Source organism: Ranitomeya imitator, chromosome 5 (genome assembly GCF_032444005.1).
Source record: "Ranitomeya imitator isolate aRanImi1 chromosome 5, aRanImi1.pri, whole genome shotgun sequence".
NCBI lineage: Eukaryota > Metazoa > Chordata > Amphibia > Anura > Dendrobatidae > Ranitomeya > Ranitomeya imitator.
The window spans coordinates 111,737,025-111,751,258 of NC_091286.1; the positions used below are offsets into that span (position 1 = coordinate 111,737,025).

Sequence of the window (14,234 nt, forward strand, 5' to 3'; positions counted from 1 at the left end):
AGCTGTCTTTGACCTGCATGCCCATATAGATGGCTTAGGAGGGCTGATTCTAGTACTAAAAGGTGCCCTTTAAATCAATCTTATGACCTTTGATCTTTCTTTACCGTACCGTTTTTAAAGGGTTGTCTGGTCAAAAGGTGTTCAATATCTGAAAAGTTAGATTTTCTAAAAGTAATGATATAAATCATGATTGCCTGCTGTCAATCTCCTAGATCCTGCACAGTCCACTCCATGTTCTGCACTTGAGTCCCAGCGTTAAGACTAGAGATGAGCGAATTTGATCGCGTCTCTGCTTATTTGGCAAGGTGTAGTTTTTACTAAATAAGCTGCAGAGGGAACCCGGATACCTGGAGCACGCCGGCTGATCAGCTCTTTGGCTCTGCAGCTGCATGTGTCACGTCTGTGTGGCAGTCATAACACATGCATGGAGAGCCCAACACACAGGCTCTCCATACACAGCCGCGACAAATGTAGCTGCGGAGCCGAACAGCTGATCAGCCGGCGTGCTCCAGGTATCCGGGTTCCCTCTGCAGCTTATTCGGTAAGCGCTGTAGCTTGCCGAATAAGTAGGGACGCGATCAAATTCGCTCTTCCCTAGTTAAGACCCCCACCAATCAGCCTTCATAGGGAAATTCAATCAATATGTAAAATATCTGTTGAGAAATCTTTTTTCTGCTTTTATTTAACTTTTGAAAGGTGCAAAATTTGAAAATTCCAGTTTGAGCTTTGATGTGCTGAGTGGTTTCCAGAATAGCTCCTTTCCTTGATAATTTGAGGGCTTACCGAGATCCATAATTTTAGCCCAAAGTTAAATATTGCACTTCTTGTGCACAGATTTCCTACCCCATCTTATATGTTTAGTTACAGACCTGGGCCGCGTGTCCGTGGGGGCAGCACGCACAGCACTCCTCTTCAGACTTTGCACATGACCTCTGAGAACCAAGAACGGTTGAAAGCTCTTTTGCGCGATCTTCAGGAGCCAGATCTAGACCCTGTTGCTGAGTAAGTAGATATCGCAGTAAAGTGTATTTTATTTTACAGTTTAGATTTCTTTGAAGAGTATTATGTAGATGCTAGCTGACATTCTATAGTGCAAACATGATGATAACAGTGGAAATTTACTGTCATACACAGTAATGTGGGCTCAGACTTGGAGGAAGACAGTGAATACAGCAGCTCTCAAGATGATGAAGATGAGGATGGCAATGGTGAAAATTGTGAAGCAGTTTTAGAATTTGATCTCTGGTCCTCCCCAAAAGAAGCACTGGATGTGGCTGGGAGGCTTTCTCCAGAAGTTCGTGCCCAGATGTTACATGAAGCAGTCATATCACCTTTTGCTATTGGGAAGCTGTCTCGGTAGGTCTGTTGGTCTGCTATACTACCTTCCTTTAGCAATGAATTTGTAAGCAGCCTTGGTTGGTTAAATGAGTTACCTAGGACGTGCATGCTGATCACCTATTCTTAGGATAGTTCATCAGTGTCAGATTAGAGTGAGTCCGACAACCGGCGCCCCCACTGATCAGCTGTTTGCAGCTCTCGTTGCAGCTGGATGGACATATTGTATGGGAATAGAAGAGCACAGGAAGTACACTGTGTTGTGGCCGTAACCATCTGTTACAGCACAGCTCCTATTTAAAGGGGTTGTCCTAGAAGTAGTAACTTGTTGATCAGCGTGGGTCTAATCACTGCAACCCACAATGATTGACATACTGGGGAACTTTAATCACTGTTAGGGCTCATGTATACAGCCATTTAAATTAAGCGAGTGCTCTCTGTGGTTTTGAAGGATAGCACTCATCCATGTTATTCTGTTGGGCTATGTACAGGTCCAAGGGAAGAATCTGATGGCACTAGCTTATTCATGTCTATGGGGTCGTGAAATAAATTGGACAGCACCTGGATGACATCCAAGTGTAGTCTGAACTTCTTGGACTGATATAATAGAGAATGTGGAGAAACTTTTTTTTTTTTTTCTGCACCTCTGAGAAATTTGGATCCCACACTTATCACACACTCAATCGGATCATTTTTCTTAGAGGGAAAGAAAACCGGCTATTTGCACCGACCCTTAGAATAAACCTGCAGTGCGCATGGCTGAGCCTTGCTCCATTTTATTCCCTCTGGAGCTTCTGAGTACTGCACACTTTCAGCAGTAGGAGCAGCAGTTGGGAGCCCATCTTTCTTTTCCATCTTCTAAAGGAGGATGAAAGTTCCCGAGTCTGCTGATTTAGTGCAGCTTCCAGTGGTGGGACAACCACCAGTTAGCAAGTTATCGCCTATCCCTGTGATGGGTAATAACTTTGTGTTAACCAGACAATCGGTATAAGTGAATGGGAGCTGAACTGCAGTATCCAAGAATAGCTTCTAAATAGTGTACGGAGCCATGCTTGCATTCGGCTGTAGCAGGATAGCTGATCAATGTGTGTCTTGCATAACAACTTGGTAATACTATGCAAGTATGAAAAATTCTAAATGTACTTGTACCAGTCACTAGCCTATCATTCTTGTTCTTTTAATAATAATAATCGCCAAAAATTGTGAATTTATTTTTGTTTAATGTCTTATAGTTATGGTTTTGACCGAGAAAGATGTATGACTGCCTTGAGGACCCATGAAGGAGATGTTGGCTCATCCCTTGAATATTTGTTGCTGCAGTGTTTTTCAGAAGCTTTTGGCATCCAGACGAAAACCCCACGGACTGCTGATGACATTAGCATGGAAGACATCTTGGCCTTGCGTCAGGAAGAGACTTTTGTCCTCCGCTCCATATGTGGGGAGAAGTTTATTGAAAGGATCCCAAATAGAGTATGGACTGTGGGACTTGAACTGGGTTATCTAACAGACAGGCTTCAGAAACCCCGAAATAAGGACCGTGCAAAAGAATTTGTGAATCCAACACCTAATAATATCTGCAGGTTTTTCTTGAAAGGAGAAAATTGCCGGTTTGGATCAAAATGTAGATTTAGACATGACTCTCCAAAGCAAAATGTAAAGGATGAATCTCACCTAAGTGCTAATGACAGTAGTTACCTGTATGAACTTGAAATTCGTTTCCCAAAGGATAACAAGTATCCTTATCAAGCGCCACTGATAGCGTTTCATTCACTTAATGAGAACTTGCCAATGGGTTGCCGCTTGCACATGGCAGAGTACCTGTATGAGAAAGCACTGACCATTGCCGAAACTGGGGAACCAGTTGTCTACTCCCTTGTCAGCTGCTTGGAGGATGAAGAAGATATTCTACAATTACTCGCCAATACACATCATCGATATAGTATCCCACCACCTATCATACGGCCAACATCTGAAACCAAGAAACCCCCAATAATTGTTAATAAGCCTGTTAACTCTGACAGATCAACTCGTGCTCCAGAAGGTATGGGAATGCTAATAGCCTTTAAGTGGCCATGTGCCCTTAAACTGATTGCCTTCTAAGATGTCAGATGTTTAGGTAATCCGTTAGGGTGTGAAATCCTCCTAACAGTTTATATGCCCATGTAGCTCTTTCAAAAGCTAATCCAGCAATATCTTTACATGTCCAGTCCACTCCTCCATTACTGAGAAATCAGAGTTTGAATTGATATGCAAATGAGTCTAAAGGGCTTCAGAAGATCTGAAACTTCTGTCACTCCAGCTCTATTCCACATCCAGTGCCATCTCCTCCTCCTTAACTGAACATTTCTCCAGTCACCTTCCACGACAGTCACCTTGGAGGATGTCTCCCCGCCCTAATGGGGGATCGGAAACACAAAGAGGTTAATTAACCCTTCCTGCTGTCTCCAGTGTTTTTTTCCTGTCCCCCAGTGGGGCATGAAGAGGTCCGTCCAGATGCTGCCGCGGCCGACGAGCGGAGTCCTGATGAAGCGTTACCGTATGGCGGGCGGTTTGAGGTCGGAGGTTTCCCCTCTCCTCCTCCAGATGACTGCTCCCGTCTCCAGCCTGCTGTGACTCGTGACCCCTTTTCCCGCCCCTCTCGTGCCTCTTCGGGAGGTAAAGCGGGGCGGTGATGTGCGGCCGGGGTCCTCTCCGAGCAGCCGTGCACACCGGAAGTGACGCGGCGTGCACCGGAAGTGGGGCCGGCGTTCACTTCCAGGTTCACTTTTCGGCTCTATGCTGTTCGCGCGCGCAGTTTGCGGCCAGGGCCCGGCACCTCCAGCCTCTGGGTCGTTCCTTGGATCCTCCCTAGGGACCATGGAAGGAGGAGCACACAAACGACGCTGGACCTCGATCCCTATATCTTGGTCATGAGCCTTTAGGTAAGACGTAGAGTCTCTGTCTGGTGTGACTGGTGACACGTCTGACCATGGATGGCGACAAACCTATTGCTGCATCTGCAGATCCCAGCGTTCACCCTCCTACCGTGAGTAGCTGGGCTGGTCCCTTTCTATCCGGGCTACACTTATGGGTCACTTAGTATACCTTCTCTCTCTTTTAGGGGGAAAAGGTCTCTGCCCCAAAGAGTAAACCCTGCCAAAAGTGTGGTGTTTGTGGTTCCAGGCTCCCTTCAGGCTATAAGAAGACCTTATGCCAACCCTGCACGGATGATATTCTACGTGCCGAGCATCCCTCTCTCCTGGATAGTATAAAAACTCTCATCAAGCAGGAGGTGCAAACCTCCATGGCAGCCCTTTCCCAGCCTCCAGTGCCCCATCCCCCTCCCCCTAAAAAGAGGAAATTGACAGCGGCTGAATCTCACTCCGACTCAGGCGAGATTCATACGTCAGGGGTCAGATGACATTTGGGAAAATGAGGGCTCCACATCCACCCTTATGCCTGACAATAAAAAAATACTATTTTTCTTCCGAGGATATGGAAGAACTGGTTTCCATAGTGAGGAATACCATGGGGGTGGAGGAAGTCGAGGTTAAAACATTCTATTCAGGATGAGATGTTTGGGGGGCTTAAACCCAAGGGTAAAAAGGTTCCCGGTTCACGAGAATGTCCAGAACCTTATATTTCAGGAATGGTCTTCCCCAGAAAAGGGACTTGGCATACCCTCAGAGTTGAAAAATCTCTTTCCCCTTGAAGGTGATAGCTCTATTTGGGAAATACCTAGGGTAGACATCCAGGTTTCTAAAATAACCAAGAAGACGTCCCTCCCCTTTGAGGATTCGTCCCAATTAAAAGGTCCAATGGATCGAAAAATTGAGTCACCTGAAAAAAAACCTGGGAAGCCTCTACTAACCTGATTTAAGCTAATATAGCTTCTACTTGTGTCGCCAGATCCCTCTTTCTTTGGCTCCATAAATTAGAGGAACCTCCCCCAGGGGACCTCTTGAGAGGAGATCCATCACTCCCTTCCCCTCCTCCAAAAAGCTACGGGCTTCTTAGCCGATGCCTCAGGAGAGTCAGTTCGGGTTGCAGCAAAATCCTTAGTCCTATCTAATTCTGCTAGAAGGTCCCTTTGGTTAAAGTCGTGGGGGGGGGGTGGAACATTACCTCTAAGACTAAACTCTGTGACATCTCCTTCCAGGGACACCACGTATTTGGTCCAGTCTTGGATGACATCCTTGAGAACGCTTCTGATAATAAGTCGCTTCCTGAGCAGAAATTTACTAGGAAGCGTTTTTTTCATCCCCCTCGTGAACAGCCCCAGAAGGAATTCAGGGGAAAGGGTAAAACTGGACGGTGGAGCTACCCGAAAGGAGATAAAGGCAGGAACATCCTTGTCCCTCAACAACAACAGACCCGGACAAACAGTGACTCTCCAGTGGGGGGGCCGACTCTCAGACTTCCTTGCCCAATGGCAGTCCATATCCACAAACCAGTGGATTCTTCACACCATACAGTTCGGGCTAAAGTTGGAATTCGAGAGTCTTCCCCCCCCCCCCAGTGTCTGAGGATTACGCAGTCACAGCCTCCAGACGTCCAAAACGCCTTCCTCCTACAGTTACAAGACCTCTTGCGAGAAAAAGTAATTTCTCGAGTACCCCATCAGGAGATAGGCGGAGTCCATTACTCTCACCTCTTCCTCATAAAAAAACCCTCTGGGAAATGCAGGGTCATCATAAACTTAAAACCCCTAAATCAGTTCATCAGATACCGGAGGTTCAAGATGGAGTCGATCAAGACGGCAATCCCTCTGATTGAAAGGAACTGGGTGATGGCTACAATAGACCTGAGGGATGCTTACTACCACGTTCCAATCCATCCGGATCACAGGAAGTTCCTCAGGTTCGCAGTCGCCCACAACCAAGAGATCACCCATTTCCAATTCAACACGCTGCCATTCGGTGTGTCCTCAGCACCAAGAGTGTTTTCAAAAATCATGAGGGAAGCGGTCATATTCATACGGCTCCAGGGAATATGTCTTGTTCCTTATTTGGACGACTTCCTCGTAGTCGCCCCATCGACATCACGGTTTAACCAGGATGTATCGAAAACCCTGGATATCCTCGAATCTCTAGGCTGGATCCCTAACCTTCTAAAATCAGACCTCCACCCTTCCCCAAGGAAGAAATTTCTGGGGATCCTCCTAGACTCAGAAAAAAGAACATCCTTCCTTCCCGAGGATAGTCAACACTACCTTCTCTGGAGGATATCAAAATTCAAACAGTTGAGATCACCAACATTGAAGGAATCTATGTCCATTCTAGGGTCGCTGACCTCATGTATCCAGGCAGTATCCTGGGCTCAGGCGCACTCCCGAACTCTCCAAACCCACGTCCTTCTATACTCTCGAAGGTACAACCACGTACTGTCCAGAAGTATTCCGCTTCCCGGACATGTGAAATCGGCTCTATCCTGGTGGCAAAATTGCAAAAACCTGCGGAGGGGGGTGAGCTGGGACCAGCTCCCCCTAAAGATTATTTGTACAGACGCCAGCCGAAGGGGTTGGGGAGCGGTGGTGGAGGAAACATATTTTCAGTGGATATGGCCCCTGAACATAAGATCCAGATTTTCGAACCTGAGGGAGCTAAAGGCAGTGGAGGTAGCACTGATAGCTGCCTCACCTCTAATTCAAAATCATCATGTTCGGATCTACCCCGACAACGTAACGACAGTAGCCTACCTTCGACATCAAGGGGGCACGAGGTATGCCAGCCTAAAACTAGTCGCGAAAAGAATATTTTTCTGGGCGGAAAAACACCTGTTGTCTATCTCGGCAACACATCTCAGAGGCTCAGACAATACCCAGGCGCACTTCCTAAGCAGGAAGGATGTCCATCCGGGAGAATGGTGCCTGAACCAAGCGGTCTTCCTATACCTGACTGCGAGATGGGGGAGCCCGGACGTAGATTTGTCTGCAAATGCCCAGAATACAAAAACTTTTTTTTCTCTGTCAGGCCTGTAGGGCTCGGGGAGTAAATGCTTTCGCCCATCCGTGGAACTTCAACCTGGCCTATGCCTTTCCGCCTATCCCTATGTTGGCAAAAACTCTACAGAAGATTCGATTGAACCAGGTCACAACGATCCTAATTGCTCCAATGTGGGCAGGGCGGAGCTGGTACAGCGCACTGATATACATGGCATTAGAGGGTCCCTTCTACCCCACACCTCCGACCTCCTTCACCAGGGTCCCCTACGTTACTCAGACTTAAACAGACTGAAACTAGCGGCTTGGTTACTGAAGCCAGCTTCCTAAAAGCCAGAGGTCTCTCGGACAGGGTAATCCAAATGCTCCAAAAGAGCAGGAAACCTGTGACGAATGCCATCTATGGCAAAGTATGGAAAAAGTTTTCTTCCTGGTGCCTTCCCAATGTCCCTGATCCCTTCCACCCTAACATTGCTCAGATCCTGCCATCCTGGACTTCCTCCAGAAAGGGTTGGAGCTAGGTCTTTCCCCGAGCACTCTGAAAGTCCAGATTTCTGCTCTTAGTTCCTTTTTTGACCAAGACCTGGCAAGCCACCGTTGGATTAAACGATTTATACCCTCTGCGATACGTCCTAGGTTCCCTAACCGGGTCCCGCCCTGGGACTTAAACTTAGTACTCAACAGTCTAACCCAGACTCCCTTTGAGCCCTTGTCCTCATTATCCTTCAAAACCCTGACTCTTAAAACGTTTTTTTCTGGTGGCAATTACCACGGCTAGATGCATAGGGGAATTGCAGGCCATGTCAATTCAGGAACCCTACCTAACTATAAACTCTGATGGTATAGTTCTGCGTTTATTCCCAAAGTTGCCTCAGACTTACATAGGGGTCAAGATATTGTGCTGCCCTCATTTTGCCCAAATCCTTCTAATGCGAAGGAAGAAAATTTCCACACTCTGAATGTCCGTAGAGTAGTACTCCCATTACCTGGAACAATCCAGGAATTGGAGGGTCGACCAGAATCTCTTTATTCAATTTGCAGGCCAAAATAAAGGTAAAAAGGCATCTAAAGGCACGATCGTAAACTGGATCAAACAAGCAATTTCCCTAGCGTACTCGATAAAAGATCTTCCTCCTGCTTCACTAAAGGCTCACTCCACCCGGTCGGTCTCTATATCCTGGGCAGCGAGAGGGAACGCTTCATCTGAACAGATATGCAGAACGGCTACATGGTCTTCTGTACATACCTTCACCAGACATTATAGACTGAGCTTTAACAGGGATCTAATATTCGGCAGACGTGTTCTGCAAGATGTGATCTCTCCCTAAAGAAATCAGTGTTGGTATTACTCCAAGGTGACTGTCGTGGAAGGTGACTGGAGAAAATAGAACTAGTCTTAAGGTACCGTCACACTAGACGATATCGCTAGCGATCCGTGACGTTGCAGCGTCCTGGCTAGCGATATCGTCCAGTGTGACAGGCAGCAGCGATCAGGCCCCTGCTGTGCTGTCGCTGGTCGGGGAAGATAGTCCAGAACTTTATTTGGTCGCTGGACTCCCCGCAGACATCGCTGAATCGGCGTGTGTGACACCGATTCAGCGATGTCTTCACTGGTAACCAGGGTAAACATCGGGTAACTAAGCGCAGGGCCGCGCTTAGTAACCCAATGTTTACCCTGGTTACCATCCTAAAAGTAAAAAAAACAAACACTACATACTTACCTACCGCTGTCTGTCCCCGGCGCTGTGCTCTGCACTCCTCCTGTACTGGCTGTGAGCGTCGGTCAGCCGGAAAGCAGAGCGGTGACGTCACCGCTCTGCTTTCCGGCCGCTGTGCTCACAGCCAGTACAGGAGAAGTGCAGAGCACAGCGCTGGAGGACAGACAGCGGTAGGTAAGTATGAAGTGTTTTTTTTTTTTTTTTTACTTTTAGGATGGTAACCAGGGTAAACATCGGGTTACTAAGCGCAGCCCTGCGCTTAGTTACCCGATGTTTACCCTGGTTACCGGCATCGTTGGTCGCTGGAGAGCTGTCTGTGTGACAGCTCTCCAGCGACCAAACAGCGACGCTGCAGCGATCCGAATCGTTGTCGGTATCGCTGCAGCGTCGCTAAGTGTGACGGTACCTTTACCGGTAATTTGGTTTCTAGGAACCTTCCACGACAGCACTAATTTCCCTCCCTATCTGATATTCCTATTGGATGATTCCTGCTTTTTGCGGTAACTATACCAGCAGAAAAAAACACAGGAGACAGCAGGAAGGGGAGGGTTATTTAACCTCTGTGTTTCCTGTCCCCCATTAGGGCAGGGAGACATCCTCCAAGGTGACTGTAGTCGAAGGTTCCTAGAAACCGAATTACCGGTAAGACTAATTCTATTTTCTTATTTGTGTGACCTTAGTCAAAGGAGCAGTCAGTCAAGTAAGAGGAGGCGGTGCTGGGCTGGAAATAGACCTGGAATGACAAAGGCTTCAGATCTACAATCACTATTTACCCTTATTTGCACTGGCCATGTAAAGGTATTGCCGGACTTATCTTTGAATTGCCTGCAAAAGCAAATATAAAAAGTTTGGGATGGGGAATTAAATCCTGTTGACAGATTCCCTTTTAGAAGGAGAGATGGCCGATACCAAAGAGTGCATATAAGGCTATGGTCACAATATCCGTGTATGGTCAGTATTTTACATCAGTATTTGTAAGTCAAAACCAGTAGAGGCACAATCGGAGGAAAAGTGTAATATAAACACGTCACCGCTTCTGGTTTTGGCTTACACATACTGAGTTAAAATACTGACCATATACTGAACGTGTGACCGTAGCCTATATGAGATCATGTTTGTTTTTGCTTTTCTCCTCCTCTTCTAAGAGCAAATGTGTTTAATTTCCATTTATATAGACATATTAGAGCTTGTTTTTTGCAGGAAGAGTCGTAGTTTTGAATTACTTAATTCATTTTTCCATATAATGTACTAAACAATGGAGGGGATTCCAAATGCAGTGGGGAAAAGAAGCAATTTTGCCATATGTTTTTGGCTTGTTTTTACCCCATTCAGGGTAAAGTAAAAATGACCTGACATGATCAGCTCAGGGTAATTACGGTGATACCAGATTTGCATTTTTTTTTTTTTTTTTTATATTGGAGAGGCAAAATAAAATAGGAGGTTTTCTCCTTCGCCTCATTGGGGGACACAGACCGTGGGTGTATGCTGCTGCCACTAAGAGGCTGACACTAAGTGATACAAAGAAAGTTCGCTCCTCCCCTGCAGTATACACCCTCCTGCTGTCTCTCAGAGAACCAGTTCTTGCTTAGTGTCTGTAGGAGGCACACGGATGGGTCTGCTATTCAGACCCAAAATTTTCATATTTTATTTTTACCTTTTACATTTTTAATTTTATTTTTTCCACGGACGAATGGGGCGACGAATCCTTTCAAGGTTCCGATCTCCCCGAACCATCAACAGGCGAGCACGGAGAGTGTCGCCTCTCCTGCGATGTGCCACGCCTGAGCTGATTCTTAGGGGCGATGGGTCCCTTCAAGGGCACCGATCTCCCCGCACCATCAACAGACGAGCACATGGAGTGTCGCCTCCACGTACCATCTTCTGCAGCCAGACCTAATGCCGGACAACTGGCCCTGTCCACCCGGGGGCTTGAACTCCTTGGATGTACAGAGGCCCCTCTCTTTGGCGTCTGAGCAGCCCCCACTGTCCCACCTCTGTTAAAGCGGATGGCACAAGGAGACGGACGGTTCCTCTCCACCTCCCTAACAAAGGGATGATGGATTGAGGTTTATCCCTCTATCACTGCACCGTCCACGCTGCAATACCTGACCTGCAGTTATCCGTGGTGGCTCCATCCCGGGACGCCGGCATGGTGAGTGGATCCAGTCAGCGGTGGGCCTCTGCAGCGGGATATTCACATGCTCACAGGCAGTATCAGGCGTCCCTGTGGCCCACCTCCCTTAGGTAACGCTGCGGCCGGCTGCAAAAATTTAGCCCCTGGCTTCGGCCGATGTGTATGCCACACCCCGGAAGCGCACTATGGCGCCCTAAGGCGGCTCTGCCCGCTTTTCTGGCGCTTCTTGCCTGGCACGGAAGCGCTCAGTTTTCTCGGCCACTACAACGCCTCTCACTTTTACCGCTGGTATCACTCCCGCCGGCTGCAGAAATTTAGGCCTCGGCTTGGGCCTATTCATGGAAGTCTCAAGGCTCCGCCCACATCGTGCCTGTGGCTCTGCCCCCCGATTTGGCGCTTCTCACTCTCTGTGAGATTTTATCACCTTTGCAACTCCCGTTGGCCATCTAGGTCCACCCGGCCGGCTCACACAGGGGCGACGACTTTGCATTAAAGGGGCACAACGACTCTGCAACATGACATGACCACCCTGGTCTTAAAGGCACATGACCAGTATTACCTGGTCTTAAAGGCACACGACCAGTATTCGCTGGTCTTAAAGGCACACCACCAGTATTCCTTGGTCTTAAAGGCACATGACCAATCCGAAGCCGGTCACCCTAAATGAGCTCAGGAGCCCTCTGCCGCTGATCCCAGTTTATCCCAGAGTACCAAGTTCCCTCAGTGGACTTCGTCACTCACCGCAATCATGGTCTCTCTGACCAAGAGATTGATTCCCTCCGTGATCCCTCTGTGGCTCGGAGTGCTCACAGGACCGATATACATGGTCCCTCTCCTACATGGGAGCCGTCGGCTAGCAGGGGCCGTGAGTATTCTAGAAACGTACAGGCGTCTAGAAACGTACAGGCATCTAGAAAATGGAAGTTTTTATTTCATGATCTCTCCCCAATGATTTGCTGAGAACGAGACTCTGAATATGAATCGGATATTGCCTTGGACCTGGACTTGCCAGATCTTCAGTAAAGGATGGACCCGCCTATTTATATCATCAACCAATCTCTGTACATTGACGAGTGCTCCGGATCTGCTCTAGACTACGCAGTGTTCCTCATAAGGAGACAAAACTCCCTCGTAGAGCATTTGCCATTCAGTCCAAATAAGCGATTCACTGGACAGAAGCCTCTACGTGGGATGCCATGCCTGGTCTGATTTTTAAGGGTGACGGGTCCTTTAACCCCTTTCTGCCATTGGACCTACTATTCCGTCCATGTGGGGTGGGCCTTAGTTCCCAAGGATGGAATAGTACGTCCAGCGTGATCAGCCGCGCTCACGGGGAGAGCGCGGCCGGGTGTCAGCTGACTATCGCAGCTGACATCCGGCACTATGTGCCAGGAGCGGTCACGGACCGCCCCCGGCACAATAACCCCCTGCACACTTTGATCAAACATGATCACAGTGTTCCGGCGGTATAGGGAAGCATCGCGCAGGGAGGGAGCTCCCTGCGGGCTTCCCTAAGACCCTCGGAGCAACACGATGTGATTGCATTGCTCCGAGGGTCTCCTAACTTCCTCCCTGCAGCAGGTCCGGATCCAAAATGGCTGCATGGCTGCATCCAGGTCCTGCAGGGAGGTGGCCTACAAGCGCCTGCTCAGAGCAGGCACCTGTAAGCCTGAGGCTGTGCACGTCAGATCGCTGATCTGACACAGTGCACAGCAAAGTGTCAGATCAGCGATCTGTCACTTTATTGTGATGTGCCCCCCTGGGGCAAAGTAAAAAGAAAAAAAAATAATCCTAAATAATTAAAAAATATATATACCGTATATTGTTCCAATAAATACATTCTTTTCATTCCTTTATCTAAATAAAAAAACAAACAAACAATAAAAGTACACATTTAGTATCGCCGCGTCCGTAACGACCCGACCTATAAAACTGTCCCACTAGTTAACCCCTTCAGTGAACACCGTAAAAAAAAAAAAGAGGCAAGAAACTACGCTTTATTATCATACCGCCGAACAAAAAGTGGAATAACACGCGATCAAAAAGACTGATATAAATAACCATGGTACCGCTGAAAACGTCATCTTGTCCCGCAAAAAACGAGCTGCCATACAGCATCATCAGTGAAAAAATAAAAAAAGTTAGTCCTCAGAATAAAGCGATGCAATAATAATTATTTTTCCTATAAAATAGTTTTTATCGTATAAAAGCGCCAAAACATAAAAAAAATTATATAAATGAGGTATCGCTGTAATCGTACTGACCCGAAGAATAAAACTGCTTTATCCATTTTACCATACGCGGTACGGTATAAACGCCCCCCCAAAAGAAATTCATGAATAGCTGGTTTTTGGTCATTCTGCCTCACAAAAATCGGAATAAAAAGCGATCAAAAAATGTCACGTGCCCGAAAATGTTACCAATAAAAACGTCAACTCGTCCCGCAAAAACCAAGACCTCACATGACTCTGTGGACCAAAATATGGAAAAATTACAGCTCTCAAAATGTGGTAACGCTAAAAATATTTTTTTGCAATAAAAAGCGTCTTGTAGTGTGTGACGGCTGCCAATCATAAAAATCCGCTAGAAAACCCGCTATAAATAGTAAATCAAACCCCCTTCACCACCCCCTTAGTTAGGGAAAGATTAAAAAATGTAAAAAAATGTATTTATTTCCATTTTCCCGTTAGGGTTAGGGCTAGGGTTAGGATTGAGGCTAGGGTTAGGGCTACAGTTAGGGTTGGGGCTAAAGTTAGGGTTGGGGCTAAAGTTAGGGTTAGGGTTTGGATTACATTTACGGTTGGGATGTAGGGTTAGGGGTGTGGTTAGGGTTACCGTTGAGATTAGGGTTAGGGGTGTGTTTTGGATTAGGGTTTCAGTTATAATTGGGGGGTTTCCACTGTTTAGGCACATCAGGGGCTCTCCAAACGCGACATGGCGTCCGATCTTAATTCCAGCCAATTCTGCGTTGAAAAAGTAAAACAGTGCTCCTTCCCTTCCGAGCACTCCCGTGCGCCCAAACAGGGGTTTACCCCAACATATGGGGTATCAGCTTACTCAGGACACATTGGACAACAGCTTTTGGGGTCCAATTTCTTCTGTTACCCTTGGGAAAATACTAAACTGG

General features: G+C 47.3%; 1 protein-coding gene across 4 annotated transcripts in view; it reads left to right on the top strand.

Moving 5' to 3' along the window:
• DHX57 (DExH-box helicase 57) overlaps window positions 1–14,234 on the top strand; it is a 90,084-nt gene that overhangs the window by 7,006 nt on the left and 68,844 nt on the right. For all 4 annotated transcript variants that reach the window (XM_069769063.1, XM_069769061.1, XM_069769062.1 and 1 more), the window contains exons 4-6: window positions 862–1,002; window positions 1,135–1,356; window positions 2,568–3,376. In XM_069769063.1, the coding sequence (XP_069625164.1) occupies window positions 862–1,002; window positions 1,135–1,356; window positions 2,568–3,376 (1,172 nt within the window). The remainder of the gene's footprint in view (window positions 1–861; window positions 1,003–1,134; window positions 1,357–2,567; window positions 3,377–14,234) is intronic.